The 20,245-nt window shown below is 36.7% G+C and overlaps 1 protein-coding gene across 1 annotated transcript in view; it reads right to left on the bottom strand.

The window, feature by feature from the left end:
- The window catches only part of AOPEP (aminopeptidase O (putative)), a 236,328-nt gene that overhangs the window by 20,252 nt on the left and 195,831 nt on the right, over positions 1 to 20,245 (bottom strand). Inside the window, exon 15 of the mRNA XM_081941620.1 lies at positions 5,997 to 6,113. Within this exon, the coding sequence (XP_081797746.1) occupies positions 5,997 to 6,113 (117 nt within the window). The remainder of the gene's footprint in view (positions 1 to 5,996; positions 6,114 to 20,245) is intronic.

A 20,245-nucleotide genomic window follows, 5' to 3' on the forward strand; every position in this document is an offset into this window, starting at 1 on the left:
AAATGGCATACCTCAATTTTATTTCAATCTCTAGCTTTACCCTGTTGGTCAAGGAGCTTCTGAAAAACAGTTATTAAATTTTTCTGACTCCCAATAGCTAGATAAATATACTGTAATATCATCAAGGTCTGCTGGTAAAAACATTGTTCTGGGAGTAATTTTTCTGGAAACAATAGAGTTTAGTCTTAATATTGCTCTTCCACTTAAAATGAATCTCAGAAAATGTGGAGCAAAATAGTCAAGTGTTCCCTGGTAAATCCAAGTTTGTTCCTTAGAGAAAATTGTGAAACTTATATAAAAGGATGTTTCATTTCATGTTTAATACAGTAGAAGAACTTATCTCCAAAATTCATTGTGTATATTCTACAAAATATAGAATTTCAAAACGGTTTTAATTCTCTCATTGAGACTGACAAAAAAAAAATGACACACATGGCAACCACTTGAATCCTTCCTCCTATTAACATAACATAAGACATCCCAAGCAAAAAAAATGCATGCTGAAAACCAGTGCATTACACAAGCTTTTTTGCACAATGAAAGGCACATTCAAAGGCAATCCTTTTCAGCTCTATCGAAAAACTTAGGCAAGGAAAACCAAAAGTACAGGTGAAACTTGGCTCAATATCCGTAACTGCACGAGGGATCTTAAGCATGCAGGTGGACAATCACTTAAATATGAGCTAGCAACCGCCAAAAAAGCCAACATAGAGACAGAATCAATATCACATGAAGTGTTAGTATCATTTTATAATGCCTTAGTAAGACACTCTTGGAATACTGCATCCAGTTTTGGTTATCAAAATATAAAAAGATGTTAAGACTCTGGAAAGAGTGCAGAAAATAGCAAACCAAAGATGATTAGTGAACTGGAGGCTAAAGCATATGAAGGACAGTTGCAGACTTGGATATGCCTGGTCTAGTGAAAAGAATGGCTAGGGGAGACATCATAGCAGTGTTCCAATATCTGATGGGCTGCCACAAAGAAAAGAGCTCTACCCAGAAGGCAAGACAAGAAACAATGGATGGAAACTAATCAAGGCGGAGAAGCAACATAGAACTAAGAAACAGTGAGAGCAATTGGAATCAAAAACCAACCCTGTTATTTTTGAGATGGTCATTACTTAGCACAGGGGTCAGCAAACTGCGGTTCTGGAGCCGCATGTGTCTCTTTCCTCCCTCTGCTGCGGCTCTGTCACCGGTCGGCGCCACAATTTTAAGAGGAGCTTCCAGTGGGGGGGGGGAGAGAAGCACAGTGCGCCAGGAGAAGACTCTATGGCAAGGGGAGGGTTTTCCAGTTGTCTACACAATTGATAGGGCTTTCGGTTATGACAGGTAGAGGAAAAAGTATGCCGCAGTAGGAGGATACTCTATGGTGGGGGAACTGAACTTCTGGTCAGCTCCAGAATTGAACAGGGTGCTTCCGGTTAGAACCTTTGTGACTCCCTGTGTTTTCTTTTCTTTGGGAAACAGGCCCAAATGGCTCTTTGAGTGCTTACGTTTGCCGACCCCTGACTTAGCACATTGATTCACATATGTCAGTATTTTAAGAATTGTGTGGCCTTACCATGTGGGTTTAAAAATATAATCATGGAATTTAAGCCATGGAGGCTCTTTGGTGGTTTGCCAATCACAGTATCATTGAACAGGCAGTGTGTCCAATACCTACTTCCTGGGGCCAGGCATGTCATTGACCTTCCAGGAGACAAATTAGGTGGGAAGAGTATCTTATTACCTGAAACTTCATATTCTACATGTTTTCTTCTTTGATCTCCTGTTTTTATGGCTTATCAGGTTTTGTCAGTTCATATGCTGTCAGTATATATTTCCTTCACACCAATCAGTTTCTACCAAATTGTCTGGTTCTTTTGATTTATCTAGGCATATCTTCACAATTTCTTCCTAAAAGCTAAGGTGCATCGCATGATTTACCAGCATGTGAACCCTGGAATAACTATATGTATAGATAACTTTTTGTAAATGTTTTCATTGACATCAGTTTGTAAAGGCAAACAGGTTTCACTAAAACCTTTTAAAAGTACTCTAAGAAATTGCATATGTGCGTACATTGAGCTATCACTATCAGCTAGAATGTTTAACTTAACACTTGCACTAGGGAGATAGTGATTTAATGTTACACAATAATTTAGAGTAACTGAACAATTAATCTGATCAACAGTTAAGAATTCAAAAAGAATTGAGAATCATTCTGTGTACTCTGAAAATTTCACATTTTCTCCTACCTCTCAAGATCTTTCTCACATATACATATATTGTATTTAATGATACACATCTGAATGTTATCCAAAGCCATTCATCAAAAAATTTAACTTGTTCCTTTGTTTCAAGGACGGGGGTGGTGGTGGTGGTGGTGATAAACTTCCTTGTTTAGGCAGACAAGAGTATGTATCACAACATTCCCTTTTGAGGACTGTCGGTTCTTGTTATCCAGTAGCTGTAGAAACTGTAATGGTAATGTTATCTCAGTTTCCTTTCTTAAAGGCTAGAGTAAAGCCCTTGATTTCACCTTGCAAGATGAAGCTGAGGTAATATATCTCCCGCAGAGGTGGTGGCTTTCCTTCAACACACACACACACACAGACAGACACATAACCAAGTACATTTGGCACAATTTATGGCAGGAGAGAATGAAAATCAGTCTAGTGTAAAAAATTCACATAGGTCTTGGTGTCCTGGCACTTAACAACCACACAGTGGATGCAGCTGTGATGCTACCTTCTCAGTTATTTCTCTTCCAGATATAGAAGTCCTGACATTTCTTTGGTATTTGCATGTGATTAAAATATAACTTAATTTCTATAAATAGCAAAGTGTGTTTCAAGGCCAATTAAAAATAAATCTGGCCTTTAGGACATGTATAAACAACAAATACGTTAAAGCTGAAATAAACTTTACCTATTAGCTTAAATATTTCCTTGGATGAAGGAGAGATTTTTCAATTGTGGAGCTTCTAATTTTATGTACTGATCTATAAAAAGCTTCAATCAACATTCCAGTAACCACTGAAAGGTATTACGACAACTGCAGCAATCTAAAACCTGCCTTTGTCTTAATTTCGTTTCATATATAATTCTATTTATGGAACAAATCTAGTGCAGATGCTTCCTTTTGTTATTATACGAAACAAAAATCACATTCTGAAAGGAGACTTGTCGCAAATGAAGAATAGCTACTACTTGCACAGATACAAGTAATGCTAAAACATTTAAGAGTTTTTAAAGAAAAGATTGGACAACCATTTGTTTCAAATGGTATAGAGCCGTGATGGCGAACCTATGGCATGCATGATGGAAGTAGCACGCAGAGCCATCTCTCCGGCCACATCAGCCGTCACCCGGTGCTCTTCCGGGTTCCGTCACCAGGGAGCTATTCTTCTGGGTTCTGCCACTCCCCCCTGTATGCATGTGCTCTCATTTCAGCACTTGGTGCCAAAAAGGTTCGCCAACACAGGTATAGAGTTTACTGCTTGAGCAGAGGCTTTGATTAGACGACCTCCAAGATTCCTTCCAACTCTGTTATTCTGTTATGTAGTTTTGTGTTAAGAGGGTCTCCTTTCAGCCTTCTATTCATCCTTCAAATGGCCACAAGGAAGTTCCCAAGGGTGCTTTTCCAACGGCAGCTGGACTTCGTTTTTTCTTGAAGACGCTTCACTTCTCATCCAAGAAGCAGTTCTGAAGAAGCTTCTTGGTTGAGAAACGAAACGTCTTCAAGGAAAAACAAAGTCCACTTGTCTTTGAAAAAGCACCTTTGGGACAACCATGATGACTCAGAATCCCCACAGCCAGCTACAAGAAGGAGTTCTGAACTGTTCTGCTTCATTTGGATTACCTATAGTTTCTTTATTATCTGAATCCACACAGACTATGGTTCATTTCATTTGTGATTGGTAGAAAAGGAACCATGCTTGTTTTTCAGTAGTTATATTGAAGGCTAAATCCAGTGTAGGACTCAGATGAGACATTAGCTGCAATTTACTCACAACAGAAGCTTTCATTCCATCACAATTGCATAAAGGGGAAGAGGGATGTGAGGCTTGTAGTACTATTTTCTAAATAATGCTTTTGTAAGGTGTTCTATAAGCACTTTATGTAACAGTTTAAGGATTATAATTTAAAAAAATGTATGCTTATCATTTAAAAACAATTAACAAGGCAGAAAGCTTTCAAATCTATTCATAGACTCAGAGGAGCAAATATGTTGCCCTGGATATTAATATAGATGTTTGGGATTCTGGAATCTTTAGTATTTGAAGACTACCAGCTTGAGAGCCTTTGATTTGATCTACAGCCCCTCTTCATATCTCACTTGACAATGTCACTCACACAAGGATCACCATCCGAGGCCCCAAGAGCCTAATCTTTAAATAAGACAGTCAATGAAGAGTAGCTACTACTTCAGAGGTGGGTTGCTCCCAGTTCGGCCCAGTTCAGCCGAACCGATAGTGGTGGCAGCAGGAGGGTCCGCCCACCTGCCCGGATGTTTCTCCGCATGAACAGAAGCATCATGCGCATGAGACCGTGCACCCGTGAGTGCGTGCACAAGAAAACCAGTAGTAAAACTGGTACAAACCCACCAATGTACTACTTGTACAATTTACCAAGTACCTGGCAGAGGACAAAGCCCTTTCCGACATTTGTCTGGAAAATCCCTAAGCACCCAAGAGGATATTTTAACTTCATTCTTTTTAATTTTATTCTCTTTAAACTGCTTCCTATCGGAATACAGCATTTATCTGGTCTTTATGTTTTTAATTGCAAACAGGCAAGAGTCGCTCTGTGAGTGAGATGGGTGGTCTCTAAGTCTGATATATATTAAAAACATGAAAAATAAATAAATAAAAGTTCAGAATAATCCCATTTCTACATAGTTTTTTTTAATGCTCTATTTTGAACTAAGTTAAGCTTTTGGATCATTTCAAAGACAGGAGGCCCTGTAAATGATTTAGTTCCCATAAACACTTGCAAAGTTTTTAGAGTGCTTTGAAAATGTGTTTAGTTGTTATCTATACTGCCTTCAGTTGTGATTCTTCTTTCTTTTTCTGTTAGCCAGTAAAAGCACTAAGAGTTATTATGGTGGCCACTGGGGTTGATTTTCCTAATTGTAATCTATCTTCTTTGCTTTTTCTTTTTCTTTCTTTTCTTAATTATACATTACACGGAAGCTGCATGGGTTGAATGGGCAAGCATCAATTAATAAATAATAGTCCAAATGACTGACTGCCTTTGTACATTATATGATTACCAGCAGAGGTGGTATTCAGCCAGTTCTCTCTGGTTCAGATGAACCAGTAGCAGCGGCTGCAAGAGACTCCGCCCACCCGCCCTGACATAATGTGTGAGCACTGTGCATGCACAGAAGGACCATGTGCAGAAGGCGCATGAGTAGAAGGTGCACATTCACATTTACGAACCAGTATGGAAAGTAAGTGAATCCCACTGCTGACCACCTTTGCTTAAGATCTGTTTTTGAATGGAACTCAGAATGAAAACAAGTATTTTACTTTTTCATAAACACCCAATCTAATATTTATGAGTACAAATTCTCATGTGCAGTTAAATATAAACAACAACAACAAAAAAAGTTTTACTCCCAAATATAAACAGGTACACAGTTAGTAAAAAGAAAATGAATCCACAATAAGGCACATATCATTTAATTCTCTCCAGATGTGTGTATTTTTCAACCTCAAAAGACACAACGGAGAGATGTGACTTGGCTGTACTAACCAAACTATGCAAGCATACATGTACACACATGCTTTGTCAAAAACAAACGTTTATTAAAAACATAGCCTGTAAAACTGAAAGCAGTCAATGCAACCCCTGCTGTACCTGTATTGCCTTCGGGACAAATTTAAATTTTTAAAATTGATTTTTTTAAAAAAAAGAACTAGAATAATCCTGCATCCAACAGAATACAATTGTTCCGTGCTATTGGCTCCATTCGCGATCTCCCTGCGTCTGTAAATGGATTACCTCTGCATCCTGCTCACGGAGGTGGTAAGTTTTCTGTAAGCATTCCAACATTTTTGAACAGAATGTCCCCTTCTGCAAGAGACACTCCAGAAGTAAGACCAGCTGGTCCGGGGAAAGCTAAAAGAAAATAAATAGCTTGTGAGATAAAATTATAACCTTTTTGTAATTCAAATAAAAGAGGCCAGCCAGTGACTAGTCTCAGATAACCTATGAAAGTATACCATGTGCTCGTAATATATAGAAACAGTGTGTGAGTTCGCTATAAACACTTTCATGTCATTATTCTAAGAAACTCCTTTATCAAAATAAAGTGAGAGGTTGTTCATTTGCCAAGATTTTCTATTCTATATTTAAGTAAGATTAAAGGTAAAGGTTCCCCTCACACATATGTGCTCCTGACTCTAGGGAGTGTTGCTCATCTTCATTTCAAGGCCGAAGAGCCAGCGCTGTCCGAAGACGTCTCCGTGGTCATGTGGCCGACATGACTAAACACCAAAGGCGCACAGAATGCTGTTACCTTCCCACCAAAGGTGGTTCCGATTTTTCTACTTGCATTTTTATGTGATTTCAAACTGCTAGGTTGGCAGAAGCTGGGACAAGTAATGGGAGCTCACTCCGCTACGCGGCACTAGGGATTCAAACCGCCAAACTGCCAACTTTTCTGATTGACAAGCTCAGCATCTTAGCCACATCCCTTTTTAAGTAAGATTAAACCTATACTACTCTCAGCTAAGTGATAAATTTATTATCAGCTAATGTGCTTTGCGAAATATACCACCTTATTTAATTGTCATTGGAAATTATCAAAAGCACAAATTATACTGCATCACTTCCTGGAGATTTTAATACACATTGGGCTGAAGGACTGCAGCAAAACAGAAATACAAATTTATCCACATTTCTCTTTCAAAATTGAAATAGCAACAATATCATTTGCATGCACGCATACATCCCTATCTCCACATATCCATCCACCCCTTTTTAGTGTAATTCTAAGCATATTTATTCAGAGGTAAATTCCCTATGATCAGTGGGTTCCATTTCAATTAAGAATGTAAATAATTCTAGATAACTTCATGAATAGAAGAAAATGAGGGATTTAATTGCAGAGAAAATGAATAGGGAAAAAACCACTATTGCAACAAGTCCTTAAGTGCTACATTTATTCTGGTTTTATTATATGGGAAAAAATCATTGAAAATAAGGTGCATGCCAAAGGATGGTAAATAAACCATTTGAATAGGAAATTTGGTGTTCTAAAAAGCAGTAGGTGGTTTCTTATGTAGCCAATGTTTTCATTCCCCAAAAAGAGAAAAAGATAATTCTGTGCGTAAAAAATAAAATCATGATGGTGAAACTCTACTTAATCACAAATGAAAATCAACCTCTGATCTTTGGGTGAAAGGACTTTGCTTCTTGTGCCCCATTTGCCATTGCAAGCAAAGAAAGAAAAATGACTTGGGAATCCAGTTTCTGGATTCTGCAGATCAATTTACCCCATTCCAACTTCATAAAAAGACACTACATATTAATGTCATCAACAGTATCAGATTTCATCCAAGAATAGAATCTCACTCTAAAGTCACGTCTATATTATTCAGAACTGGATTAACCATCATCAATCCAATGCACTCCAGATGTGCCGGGACTGCCATTCCCCCAGAACTTTTAGCTTGCAGTCCCAACTTCAAGAATGGGAGATCAGGACAGAACTGCTCCAAAAGAAAGGACAGTTGGAGAAGATAAACTGGATGTTTATCGTAGCTTGTAACATCTCGAAAAGTAAGGATTCTATAATCTCTAAGGATAGCTAACCATATAGAAGGATTGCATTGCTATTATCCTTCTCATCTTTCTTATTACCTACTCCTATTGATATATTACTTTGTTGGCTGTATTTTATGAATTATAATTGTATCTTATGATTTATGATGTATCACTTTGTTGCTTGTATGTACAATGAGAGCTTATGTATCAGAGACAAATTTCTTGGTGACCAATCATACTTGGCCAATAAAGATATTGCAATTCTGTTCTGTTCTGTTCTGTTCTTCTACTCTACTCTACTCTACTTAACTCAACTCTATTCTCTTTCCTATTCCTATTCTTATTCCATTCCATTCCATCAAAATAGAGTCATTTTAAAAGGAATTCTATATTAAAACTACGAGAAAGGATAGTTTGCTTCTCTATTACTCTAGGATGGGGTATCAAACCTTGGCAATTCAGGAAGTGATATCTACAGATCTGAAAGATGCCAATGTTGGATGCCCCTGTTCTAGGATATCCTGCATTTCCTTCTGATTTGTTTCCATTTACGAGGTTCATGCTATTAAAGTGAGAAGTCAATATGAAAATTTATTTTTTCAGTACTTCAGGACGATTCAAGGTTATCTCTCTTAATGCAACCTGTGACATTACCATTTCATAAGGCATTACAAATTATAAAAACATAATGAAGCAAGGGGCTGCCCAAACTATAAAACAGATGTTCTAAACCTTACAATCATGTGCTGGATAACTTACATTCAGATAGTTTATTTATTATTAAATTTGCTTGCTGCCCATTTCACCATGAAGTGAGTGTCAAAACAGTTCTCATGAAACCCAGAATTTTAAAAAGTACCATAAGTGGGTACAAAATAATGCATTAGTGGTGAGCTTGATGTTTTGTATGGACTCTGTAAACAAAAATGTAAACCACTATTTCAGCATAGGGTAGCCGTCTGACAAATCTAGGCCAAGCAAAACCAGCTATTTTAGTCTAACCTAAGCTTCATGCCCTTGGGTGCTACTTCCACTGACTTGCCGGGGCCACTGACCCTGGTTTGGAATGGGCAATGCAATTCAATGCACTTGATGCAACTACAAGCCATCATATATCACAAAAGTGAGCCTGAATTCTAGCATTTGTGTGATCACGTATCTAATATATTTCTACTTGCATATATACCAGATTCTACTTGCATATATTCAGCCGGTTCAGACAGGTTCACCTGAACTGGGAATGGAATCGCAGGTGGGCCTGCCCACACTGGCTCTATGCCATCCTATTTAGGCATGTTTTCAAACCATGTGCATGCGTGCAAGCTGCACGCATGAGCAAGGAGCATGCACAGACGGACGTGTGCATGTGGCATCATGCATGCTCACATTTGCCAACTGGCAGGGAAAGTAAGTAAATACCACCTATGATATATACTTAGCATATATTTTACAGACAGCATCTTGCCTGTACTTAAAGCTTCAACTTAAGCACATTTACCCAAGCTCCAGCGAAGCTTAGTGAAACTTATTAATGAGCTTGTAACAGAAAGGGTTAACTTTTTTAGAAAAATGGGTACTCTGAATGTAAAATCTAAATGTAGCAGTAAGAAAACAAACCCATTAGCGATCTTGAACTCATACTCTAGATGTGCAGATTCCAACTGCAGAATGTTTATGATAGCAAGGGAAATATAAGATTACAATTTACAAGTTTGAATCATATTCGGATTGAGGAATACAATTTTAAACAACCGTGTCTAACTTTCTGCTCAATTTCATATATAATACAATTGTTTCAGGGCAACTTTAAAGTGAAATAGAGGGTTGTTTCTGGAAAATCATAGTCTACTTCTGAAAATAAATCTAAATGTTGTGTAATGTTATTTTATAAATATTTCTTCTTTCTCCATAGAAACTGCTGCCATTTATCAGAAACAGCACCAAAGATTTAAAAATTGACTTGTGGTTTCCTTTGAAATGTACCTTTGGCATTGACTTTATACGTTAACTGTACAAGGAACTATTGTTTAAAATTTCATCAAGGTTCTGAGTTTGGCCAAGTTAAGCAAAGAAGTAGAAACAAGGTAACCACATGACCTCAGTTTACCTCTGTGAAACTTGTATCGTTATGCATTATGAGCTGAAATATTGAGGTTTTGAAAAATTACTGAAAAGCAACCAAGACTAAGAAGAGTAACAAAGTAAGGGTCTTCCACTTATTTATGCCATTCATCTCCGATCCTGAGTTTTATATTAAGAGCAAACACTACTAGGAGAGTGAAATTGCAAAATATGAACATGTAAAATGTACACTTCTCACATATGAACTAAATTTATGTGCATATGTGAAATGTATATGCAAACTACACCTTTTCTATTTGGCTTTTAAATGTTATTTTCAAAACTTTTAATCAATTGAAGAAGTAAGCAGGGCAGTAGCATTCAATAGAGGACAAACATGGATTTGCTTCATATACGACTAATAAGATGTATTTATGACCACCTCAAGATATTCTCTCATATCATTTATGCCATGAGTGAATATTATGTCCTTCAGATAAAATGTATACGGTAAATTCTAATGTTGTCTATATTACATTCTTTAGCCTGATTTAGTTCAAACCAATATGTTGTTGTTGCTGTCGTTAATTGCAAAATCATGTCCGACCCATTGTGACCCCATGAACAATGTTCCTCCAGGCCTTCCTGTCCTCTACTATCCCCCAGAGTCCATTTAAGCTCACGCCTACTGCTTCGGTGACTCCATCCAGCCACCTCATTCTCTGTCGTCCTGTTCTTCTTTTGCCCTCAATCTTTATCAGCATTAGGCTCTTCTCCAGTGAGTCCTTCTCCTTCTCATTAGGTGGCCAAAGTATTTGAGTTTCAGGATCTGGCCTTCTAAAGAGCAGTCAGGTTTGATCTCCTCTAGGATTGAGTTGTTTGATCACCTAGCAGTCCAAGGGACTCGCAGGAGTCTTCTCCAGCACCATAGTTCAAAGGCCTCAATTCTTTGGCGCTCAGCCTTTCTTATGATCCAACTTTCACAGCCATGCATTGCAACTGGGAAAACCATAGCCTTGACTATACACACTTTTGTTGGCAGGGTGATGTCTCTGCTTTTTATATATAAATAATATTAAATACGTGCACTCTTAAAATATGTTTTGATTGGTAATTAGCTTTTTTTCAACTCCGTTGTCCTTTCACTGACAAGTATCTGTGCCAACAGTCTCCAAAGCTCTGCAGACTGGCATCAGCAATGCCAGGGGGGGCTTCACATGTGTTCCTGCAGCTTGCATGGCCCGGTTCCCAAAGGGCCAGGGCCCAATATCGGTCTGTGTACCGGGGGTTGGGGACCCCTGATCTATGTGATTACATGATTGTTGATTAATTTGCAAGACTTTCAAACAATCATTTGAAGTCTTGGTGTGATCTTTTCTAGTTCTTGATTAGTAAATCCATGCCAAATCTTTTCTTCTAAATCCATGCTACAATTATTATAACCAGCTTATATGATTCTTCCTTATAGCTTATAATAATAAACAGTTAAGACTGATATTTGCGCAGAATATCCCCATTTTGAAATAATGCACTGTAGGGTACTCCCATAAGAGGTAACACAAATTACTGTGCAACTCTAAGTGGGATCATTTAATTTCTAATGGGATCTGGTTGAATTTCAAAGCAACTGAAAGCAGTGGAGTAGTCTCCCAAAACTAAAGGGCATAGCAATTTAGGTTACAATATCGGAGTTGCAAAAACTATGAAAACACCAGAGGGCAGCAGAAATATTACAGATTCAGAGTCTTGGCAACTGATTCATATTTATGACAGTGGCCCAAGGTCATGTGATCACCTTTTGCAACCTTCTGACAAGCAAAGTCAATGGGGAAGCTAGATTCACTTAAAAACCATGTTATTAACTTAACGCAAGAAAGATTGTAAAAACTCACTTAACAACCGTCTCACTTAGGATCAGAAATTTTGGGCTCAATTGTGTCGAGGACTATCTGTATGAAAACGTTAGGAAAAACATAGGCCTGCCAGACTGAATTGGATGCTTGCAAGAATTTTTTTTTATTTTTCCCATGATTTTTCCCATTATTGTTTGTGCCAAATGTGTTTTAAGAGAGAGTATTAGAGAGAAGACATAAATTATTATGTTGTGCTGAGCGGGCTGAAATAGTCTGTAATTTTCAAAGAACAGTTCCATATGCCAGCCAGAAAATCATATTCCTTGAAATGGTAAATTCTCACAAGCATCTCTGGCCTTTAAAGTTTAATAATTCTTTTAAGTGTAACAACTGAGGTTTTAAATCATTTTTGCTGGGTTACAGATAACACACGTTGAACCTCACTGTGCTCTTCTGCGGGTTGACACATGCACATGTTTTTTGAAGTTTGCATTCCTGACACTTTAACTTTCAAATCCGGTTGGGGGAAAAATGCAGCAAAGCCAAGTTTGAAAAAAAAAACGGGAAAAAAAACCACATTCCTAAAAATGCAACCAAATTAGAAAGAACCTTTAGTATAACAACGCATTCTGACTAAGCAACGTGTGGACAGTTCTAGCTTCCCCGGGATCTAAGCAGGAACTAGATTTATAGGTCTACTTAGAAAGACAAATGCCTTAGCAGAGTCATTTTTTTAAGGATGAACTGAAGTCTCTAACTGCCAACTCTTTGGAAAAAGTTTTGACAAAGCAAGTACAGGATTTGAGCAGCAACAAAAGCGAACTTCTTATATCCCAATGCCAAATAAAAGGCACAAGGAAAGCCCTCTCTTACTACATCCAAAGATCTCTCACTCTTTTCTACAAGGTCACTGGCCTCTCCTCCCAGAAGACCACCCACCTTAAAAGAGACTATTTGTCAACCCTGCATTAGCATAAATGAAATAAATACCAGATCCCCAACTAATTCTGGAAAAAAATGTCATTGAAACGTTTAACTACTGACCTTCCACCGCTATCAAAATGTGACAGAGATATATGCACTTCAGCATCCAAAAGCATGACAACTTGTGCCGCACCCCTACGCCAGGACACAAATCATTAAGGAGTACAGCTGGTATTCTGAATATCCCATTTGCTACAGTCTGCACTTGAATGAATTCATTGAAAGCCTCCTCAAAGGGAAAATGTGCCTGGATCCAGGCAGCAACCAAGTGACACTGGCGTGATTTCTATTATTACTCCATTATCACACTGGGACCTGTGCCTAAATGAGCATACTTCCTCCCTGATGCCATATCCTTTTATCCTGGCTGTAGCCTAAAATTGGATCAATGGGAGTAATATGTATGATGTCATTTCATTTAGAGCTACTGCCTTCTCCTCCTCCTCCTCCTTCTGTACATACAAATAGATCAATTCTTCCCAAAAATGGTTAAGAAATGCATAGGGAGTTGATTCTCCCAGAAATGGGTTCTCCGCTATATCGGTCTCTGTTATTACGGAAAGGGACTGTTTATGCTGATGGAAAACAGCAGTTGGGTGTGGGGCGAGAAGGGTTGTTTTTTAGATCCACTACTGTGTGCTGGAGAATGCTGGCTAAAACTCAACACAAACAAGTCCCAAAACAGAATTAGAAAACTTGACCTTTGAATATTACAAAGAGATGCCTTTTCTTTTCAGACGTACAACGGATTCAAGCCCACCCCTTCCCCTTAAAAGTGCACAGTGTTTTACTCTCTCTGTAAAAGTCTTTACGAGATTTCTCCGAGTAAAACAGAATGCCTTCCTACGCCTCTCTCAAAAAAAAAGGAGGGAAGAGAAAGAAGGCAATCCATAGCTTTGATAGTGAATGGCTGCCTTTAGACAGAGCTTCCTCATTAAACGCAGATAAGAAATCCATCAAATTAGTTCAAGAAACTGGCTTTATAGGGTCAGAGCCTGCACTTCGAGACAAGCCAAAAAGGAAAAATGGCCACGAAAGGGAATTGTCAAGACTCTCTCGTCATAAAACCCTTTGCTTTGTCAATTTGCTTTCAGGGTTGTTTTCTACTGGCTGCAATTAAACTAAGACATTCTTAGAACAATTGTTTCATCTGCCAAGGACAGAAATCAAGAAAAATTAAATATTACAAAAAAAAATTCAAAGCGGTGTTTCTTATTTAACAGTAAACACATTTAGAAAGACCTTGTCAGGGTATAAACTCAAATGATACTCCTCAGTGCTGTTGTTTTCCTCTGAAATCTACACACACACACACACACACACACACACACACACACAGACACAGACACAGAGTCTTTCTTTCTTTTCAAATGGATGCAAGCATTTTTCCTTCAGGGACAAACATACGTTTATTTTAACCAACATGTGAATTTAATAAAAACAGCCACAAAACCAGCTGTGAAAAAAACAGACTGATATTCTGCAGTGAAAAGTTTCAACTATGGAAAAATGAACCAGGATCGAGTTAAGATGCAGAACCATTTATGGAAAGAAGTCTGCAGCTGATGAGCTGAGTGAATCCCTGCAAATGAAAAGACAATGAAGTCCAAATGAAAAGACAATGCTGTTTTAAGGCCAACAAGCCTGATGTATCCATTCCTTTATTCTAAGGGCATGCATGCTTTTTTCATACCAGGGACAAAGTACCTGCTAAACTCACTCTTTCTCAAAATCAAACTTCTTCTTTTTTTTTAAGTGAGAGGGTTAGGACCAATAAAGAAAGGAATCTATATTGATACTGAATTGAACGAAAAAAATGATTTCTGATCATGGATTTTAAAAAAAAATTCTTTTCTTTTCTATTTTGGTTGCCACATTTAAAAAAATCAGCAGCAACTACAGATCTTTCACCCTTTATTCATTTATATTATCCTTCCTTTTCTCTTTCCATAGGCTTATTTACTCTTCATCTCTGAGGTCTATGAATCTGGGGAGAACCTACTCAAGGCTAAATCTTCTCATTTGTGTCTTTGTTATTTAGTTAAAATATTTGTAATTTTCAAATAATTTTTATTCTATGGCTTTTAAAATCTGGATTAAAGAGGTTCTAATATCCCATTGTTTTATGTGTTTTCCACTGACAATCGTTGATACTTTTAACCACTGCTACAATCTTATGCTGAAAGTTGTTTTCAGTTGTCAGTATTCTTCTGAATGTTGTATCTGACTTCTAAATCTTGTTTATGATGCTTTTCATGTGGAGAGAAGCCTTGAGTTGTCAGGCTTTCAAGACTGCCTAGTCAATCCACTTCTCAACATACAACCAGCATACTGTTTTTCAGCAGTACCAAATAAGAAATAACTTTAAGAACCTCCAAAACATTTGTCCATAGAAACCGTAAATGTTGTTAAAAGTTTTAGCCTTTCTTATAGCTTAAGTAGCTACCACGCAGATGGAAAAAGATGCAACAGAGATTAAATGAGTATGTGCCTTCTGTTCAATGTTTTCATAATAATTTATATCAGCACTACATGCCGCATTATCGATTCAAACTGAAGTCTCATCTTGGTGTGCAAAATACAATCAAAATGCTCTAATATATGAAATTATGTTGTGATTTGAAATTCTGGCTGCTACATTTTAATCACAATCACAACACCCACTAAAAAAAAGTATCTATGATTTCTGAATCAACAGAAGAATTTACTTCATATTCATGAATGGGCTTTCTGGAACTCAAAAAAGAGAAATCTTAACATGACACAGCTATTTTTCATATATTCAGACGCACAGTGGTATCACTAATGCTGTGTTTCTTCTTTAATCTGACAGCACATCATATCCTTCAATACCTTCCTGATCTATATTAGCTAAGCTTCCTTCTAGGTTCTCTTATTTCCCAATAACCATTTCATATCAATTTTTTCTTTCTATATGTAGCTCGGATGATTAATACAGCCAAAACATACTTTTATATCAAGGCCATATATAAATTGCCAAGACATGATGTTTTTATTTTCTTTTAATAACTGCTCAAACTTTCTCACTAAAACACAACTATGTTTAATTTGTGTTACAATTGCCTTTTGTGAAATTGTTAAGACTTATATTAAAGGAGTCAATGTAGTTCTTTGAGTAATTTCACACAGATCGTCTCTGAGGTAAATATGATGATGAGACTGGATATTTCTGATTTTGTGATCGACAAATAAAATAATATGCCTTGAAAAACTACTCTTTCTACCAAAGGGTTGGAAAATGGCTAAATGTTCATGTTTAAAAGGGGATGGTGGAATTCAGAAAAGTACAAGACTGTTATTTTACTATCTATATCATATAAAATTGAAAAAGACATGATTAAAAATAGAGTATAAAGCATAGAGAAGTACTACTCTTATGGGAGAAGACTCAATTAATGTCTGTGAAGAGTAAGTATCTCATTCATCTTTTAATGGTTCTTTAAAAGTGTCAACACTCATGTGGAAGAGTAATTCAGGCTGGTGATACTGGTTTTTTTTCCTTTCTGGACTTCCAAAGGTTTTGTTCAAAGGCCTACACAAAGCCTCCTAAGCAAATTTAATAGCCCTGGGAAAAGAAGGAAAGCTCTCATATGAATCTGCAGCTGTGACATAAATTACTTTCCCCATTAAAGAAGAAACTCTCTCTTTATTCAAAGAACCTGGAAATTATAATTCCACTGAAGGGTTTAGAAAATATATCAGAATTCTGTTGAATGTTGAATATATCACAAATCTGTCTGAATGTTTGCAGACAGTTTTGAAGTGTTTATATCAGAATTTGCACAAGCCTGTAGCAATGGTCATGTTTGTTGGGGATAATGATCCAAAATATTTAGAGGGGACTGGTCACTTACTTCTTTTGTACACAATCACCAAAAATGTGTATCCACAAAGAAGCTAAGACAGCTGTAATATCAAGTAAGATCTTACTCTCTCCAGAAGCATCAGACTGTGAATTCTGAACTTTGAGGTCCTACAGTTTTGAATGGTAACAGATTAGATGTGCATTAGAGTATCTTTTCCCAGAAAATTGTCTCTTCAAAGTTAAGATCAGCAGAATGAAGTCAGGTAGAGTATACTCAATAAACATTTTAAAGATGCTGCTTTAACTCTTATAGGCTGTACCGCCCACAGAGTCTTCAACACAAAAAGTTCCAGTTGTATGCAAAATATATTTCCAATAATGCTTCTAATGGAAAGAAGATCCACTTAAGGACAAATCTCAAATCCGCAATGCATTCTAAGTGCTTTGAAATGTCATAAATGATTAAACATACAAGATCTAACAAAGTGTTGAGCTAGCAAAATGGAAACCAGGTGGCTTCTAAGCAGGTTTGGTCAGGTTATAGGGCTTTGCCTCCCCCCAACCCCCACCAGCCTAAGCATTCACAAAGAAACATTTCATCAGAACTTTACCCTTGAGCATAATAATTCCATTTTCGAGAAAATGGATAATCCTAAACCTTTAATGCCTGCCCTATGTACATAGATTTTATGTTGATTGCCCTGTATATCACAAGCTGTCTATATCGGCGTAAACCTGTATTTAAAAAGAGATTGAGGGAAGAAAAGGATGTGGAAGAGCTTTCCTGAAGTCTGTGGAAAAGGATAGGCCTTCATTTTCCTTTTTAGGCAAACTAATGACACGTAAGTGAATCTGTATAACAATATTACAGTTTATTAAGATCGACTAGACAAATTATGTTGCCATAGATACCCTCAGATTTGGAACAAACTTCTGCTTTTTCTGTTTTTCAGGCTTAATAATTGATTCATAATGAACCATGGCTAAGCGGTAATGCGTTTTTATTTTCAGAATTTTATTTTTCAGAATTATAATGCAAAGGATTTTTTAATATAAACAATTTTTAATATAAAAATATTTCAAACATTTAAAAGCAAAGCCTATTTAATGGCAGCAACTGGATAGCACATATCCCAAAAATAAAATTTTATAAAATACTGTTATAACAATATTTGCCCTTTTTAGTGAACTTTTTAAAGTTTTGTTTTAAAAAATAAATATCCCAAGAATACTTGCAGCACAAACTGAATAAACAAAATAGAATTATAAAGGTATGCATTTTTTTCATAAGTTGGGTGATAACTCATGTGCCTTTCATTTGAAGAACCGCTGGTCTAACTGGAAGAATTTCAATGCATTTTCTTTAATCAATCCAGTTTTAATGCCTTCTGTGGGATTTCAAGTTGAAACTGGCTCCATTATTTTTCACAGCAATCTTGTGCAAGTTTATTTACTCTCTAAATATATCTAAAGGTTCTTCTACTTCATCCTTGTCAACATTGATCTATCTCATGGCCATAGTGATTGCAATTTTAAATGTATTCTAATATTTAACGGACAGATATTTTTTTAAAGCACAAGTACGATGAACTGTGGATGGAAACAATTGGGGAGGTGGGAACATACAGAGAAAATTTGTATTTTCCATCTTGCAGCATTTCTGAATAAAATTCTAGCTTTAGAGGTAATATTGTCTCCAAACCAAGAAATTACAAAGAACGGATTGAATTTTTCTTATACACCACCATGATGCTTCTCATTATTAACTGCTCTCGAAACAATTTATTCTGTTTGCATTTTAAAATTCTACAGCTCAAATTCAATTTTATTTCTGGTTTTAGAGAAGCAGAAAAATCGATATCAATCTCTCATTTAATTCTCAGATCAAGTTTAGTCATGGTCCTATTATGAAACCAGATCACAGGATTGCTTGGAACTAAAATCAAGGCAAACATGTGGTATTAAAATACCACAAAACTATGTTTAACTCTCCCTCACCAAACACTGTGGCATTTCACTTAAAATTCATGACTGTATCTTCCCTGTTATTTCCAATTTTCAGAAAACAATCTAATACATAAAATTGTCCAAAAGTCTGTATTCCATTCCCTTTCAGGATATTTTTGGAATTTCGTAACCTTCAATTAAATCAGAAACTTAAACATGAAAGAGGCTGAAACATCAGGGATCAAGTTCCAAACTCAAATTAAACAGTTAGACAATCAGACCAATTAACTGCTAAGGATTCCTTGTAAGAAATTATGTATTTTTTTTTCAAGATAACTTAAGATTTAACCCTGTTATCCTCTTTCATCATCCCATCATCGTTACCCAATTCATTGTGCAAATGCTAATGTAATCTCAATACAACTATGAGGTTAATGTTAGTTTAAAAGAGGAACAAGGCAAATGCTCAACATATAGACACATACAAACTGTACAGCAATATGCACTAAATTCCACATTTAATTAACCTCAGTTTAGATGCCAGAGCTATAATTTTCATTCTGTCATCACTTGAAAGTAATGAATGCTATTAATGATCTTGGGCAAAAGATCCATTCTTCCTGAAGTTATCTGGAGAGCATTCATTTCTGCTTATGTGTCGTATTTTCATCAGTTCACTTCTGCATCTGCCCCTGATGCTCAGGGAAACATGCCAGAATTCTGCATGACTGACCACCTTCCTGCATTTGAATGCAGAGGGGACAGAAAAGGGACCTGCCGTTGAACTGCCCTTTGAGTCTCCTTGGGTGCTGACTCTGCCTCCTGTATGCCATATTCTAAACATAACTTTTTGTTCCTGGCGTGTCACTCTGGGAGCCCTATGGTTTTGAACCCTTGACACACTGATTTGGAGAAGGAGGAGGCGAAGAGGAAGAAGAAGAGGAAGAAGAAGACCAAAAGAACACAATTTTATTTCTCTCACCCTCTCTCTTCTTACACTTTTCCTTCTTTCTGCACCCCAGTCTGAATTGATATTTGGTTTTAATCAATACGTTTAACATCACTATTCCATTAAATAACAGTTTTAATGTATCATTATTGATGTATGAACAGCTTAAAAACTGTGCTTTAAACTTCATTTGGATTCTTTTTGTAGAAGAAACAGGTGAATTGTATACAAAAGAAAAAGTATTAATAATTGATGGTGCCATTTACTTTCTATTTCAGCCATTTATTGGTTGTACAAAGCTGATACTAAATTACTGTGAAGTAATGTACCTCAAATACAGTTGCAACACTTAACAAGTTGATTGGAAGTCATCTTTTTTTATTTCCTTCTAGCAATTTTGTTGATTTCTCCCACCTCATACTTTACTAGAGGTTCAGTCTACTGTAGAATAGTAGGAGTGACAATGATGATGATGATGATGATGATGATGATGATGATGATGATGATGATAGGAGTTGTGGGAGGATGAATAAATTGGAAGAAACTCTACTTTGCTTTCAATGGAATTTGTCTCAGTGGACATTTCTCACATGGGCCAAAACATACACTCTCACTCTAATAACTTCTCAGATCACAACATTTGACCAATTATTCCAATAATTCCTTAGCCTTTTTGTAATAATATCACTGTGGAATTTATCATTACAGAGTAAACATCAGACAATGCAACACAACATAAAACTTAACCCTTAGCAATTCAAATAGCCCACCATACAAAGATCTTAATATTCATTCTGGATATACTCCATGAAATATACATGAAACATCATAGTTATTGTTAGATTGGCCAATAATGCACTAA

This window comes from Natrix helvetica, assembly GCF_964273705.1.
Source record: "Natrix helvetica genome assembly, chromosome: 2".
Taxonomy (NCBI): Eukaryota; Metazoa; Chordata; class Lepidosauria; order Squamata; family Natricidae; genus Natrix; species Natrix helvetica.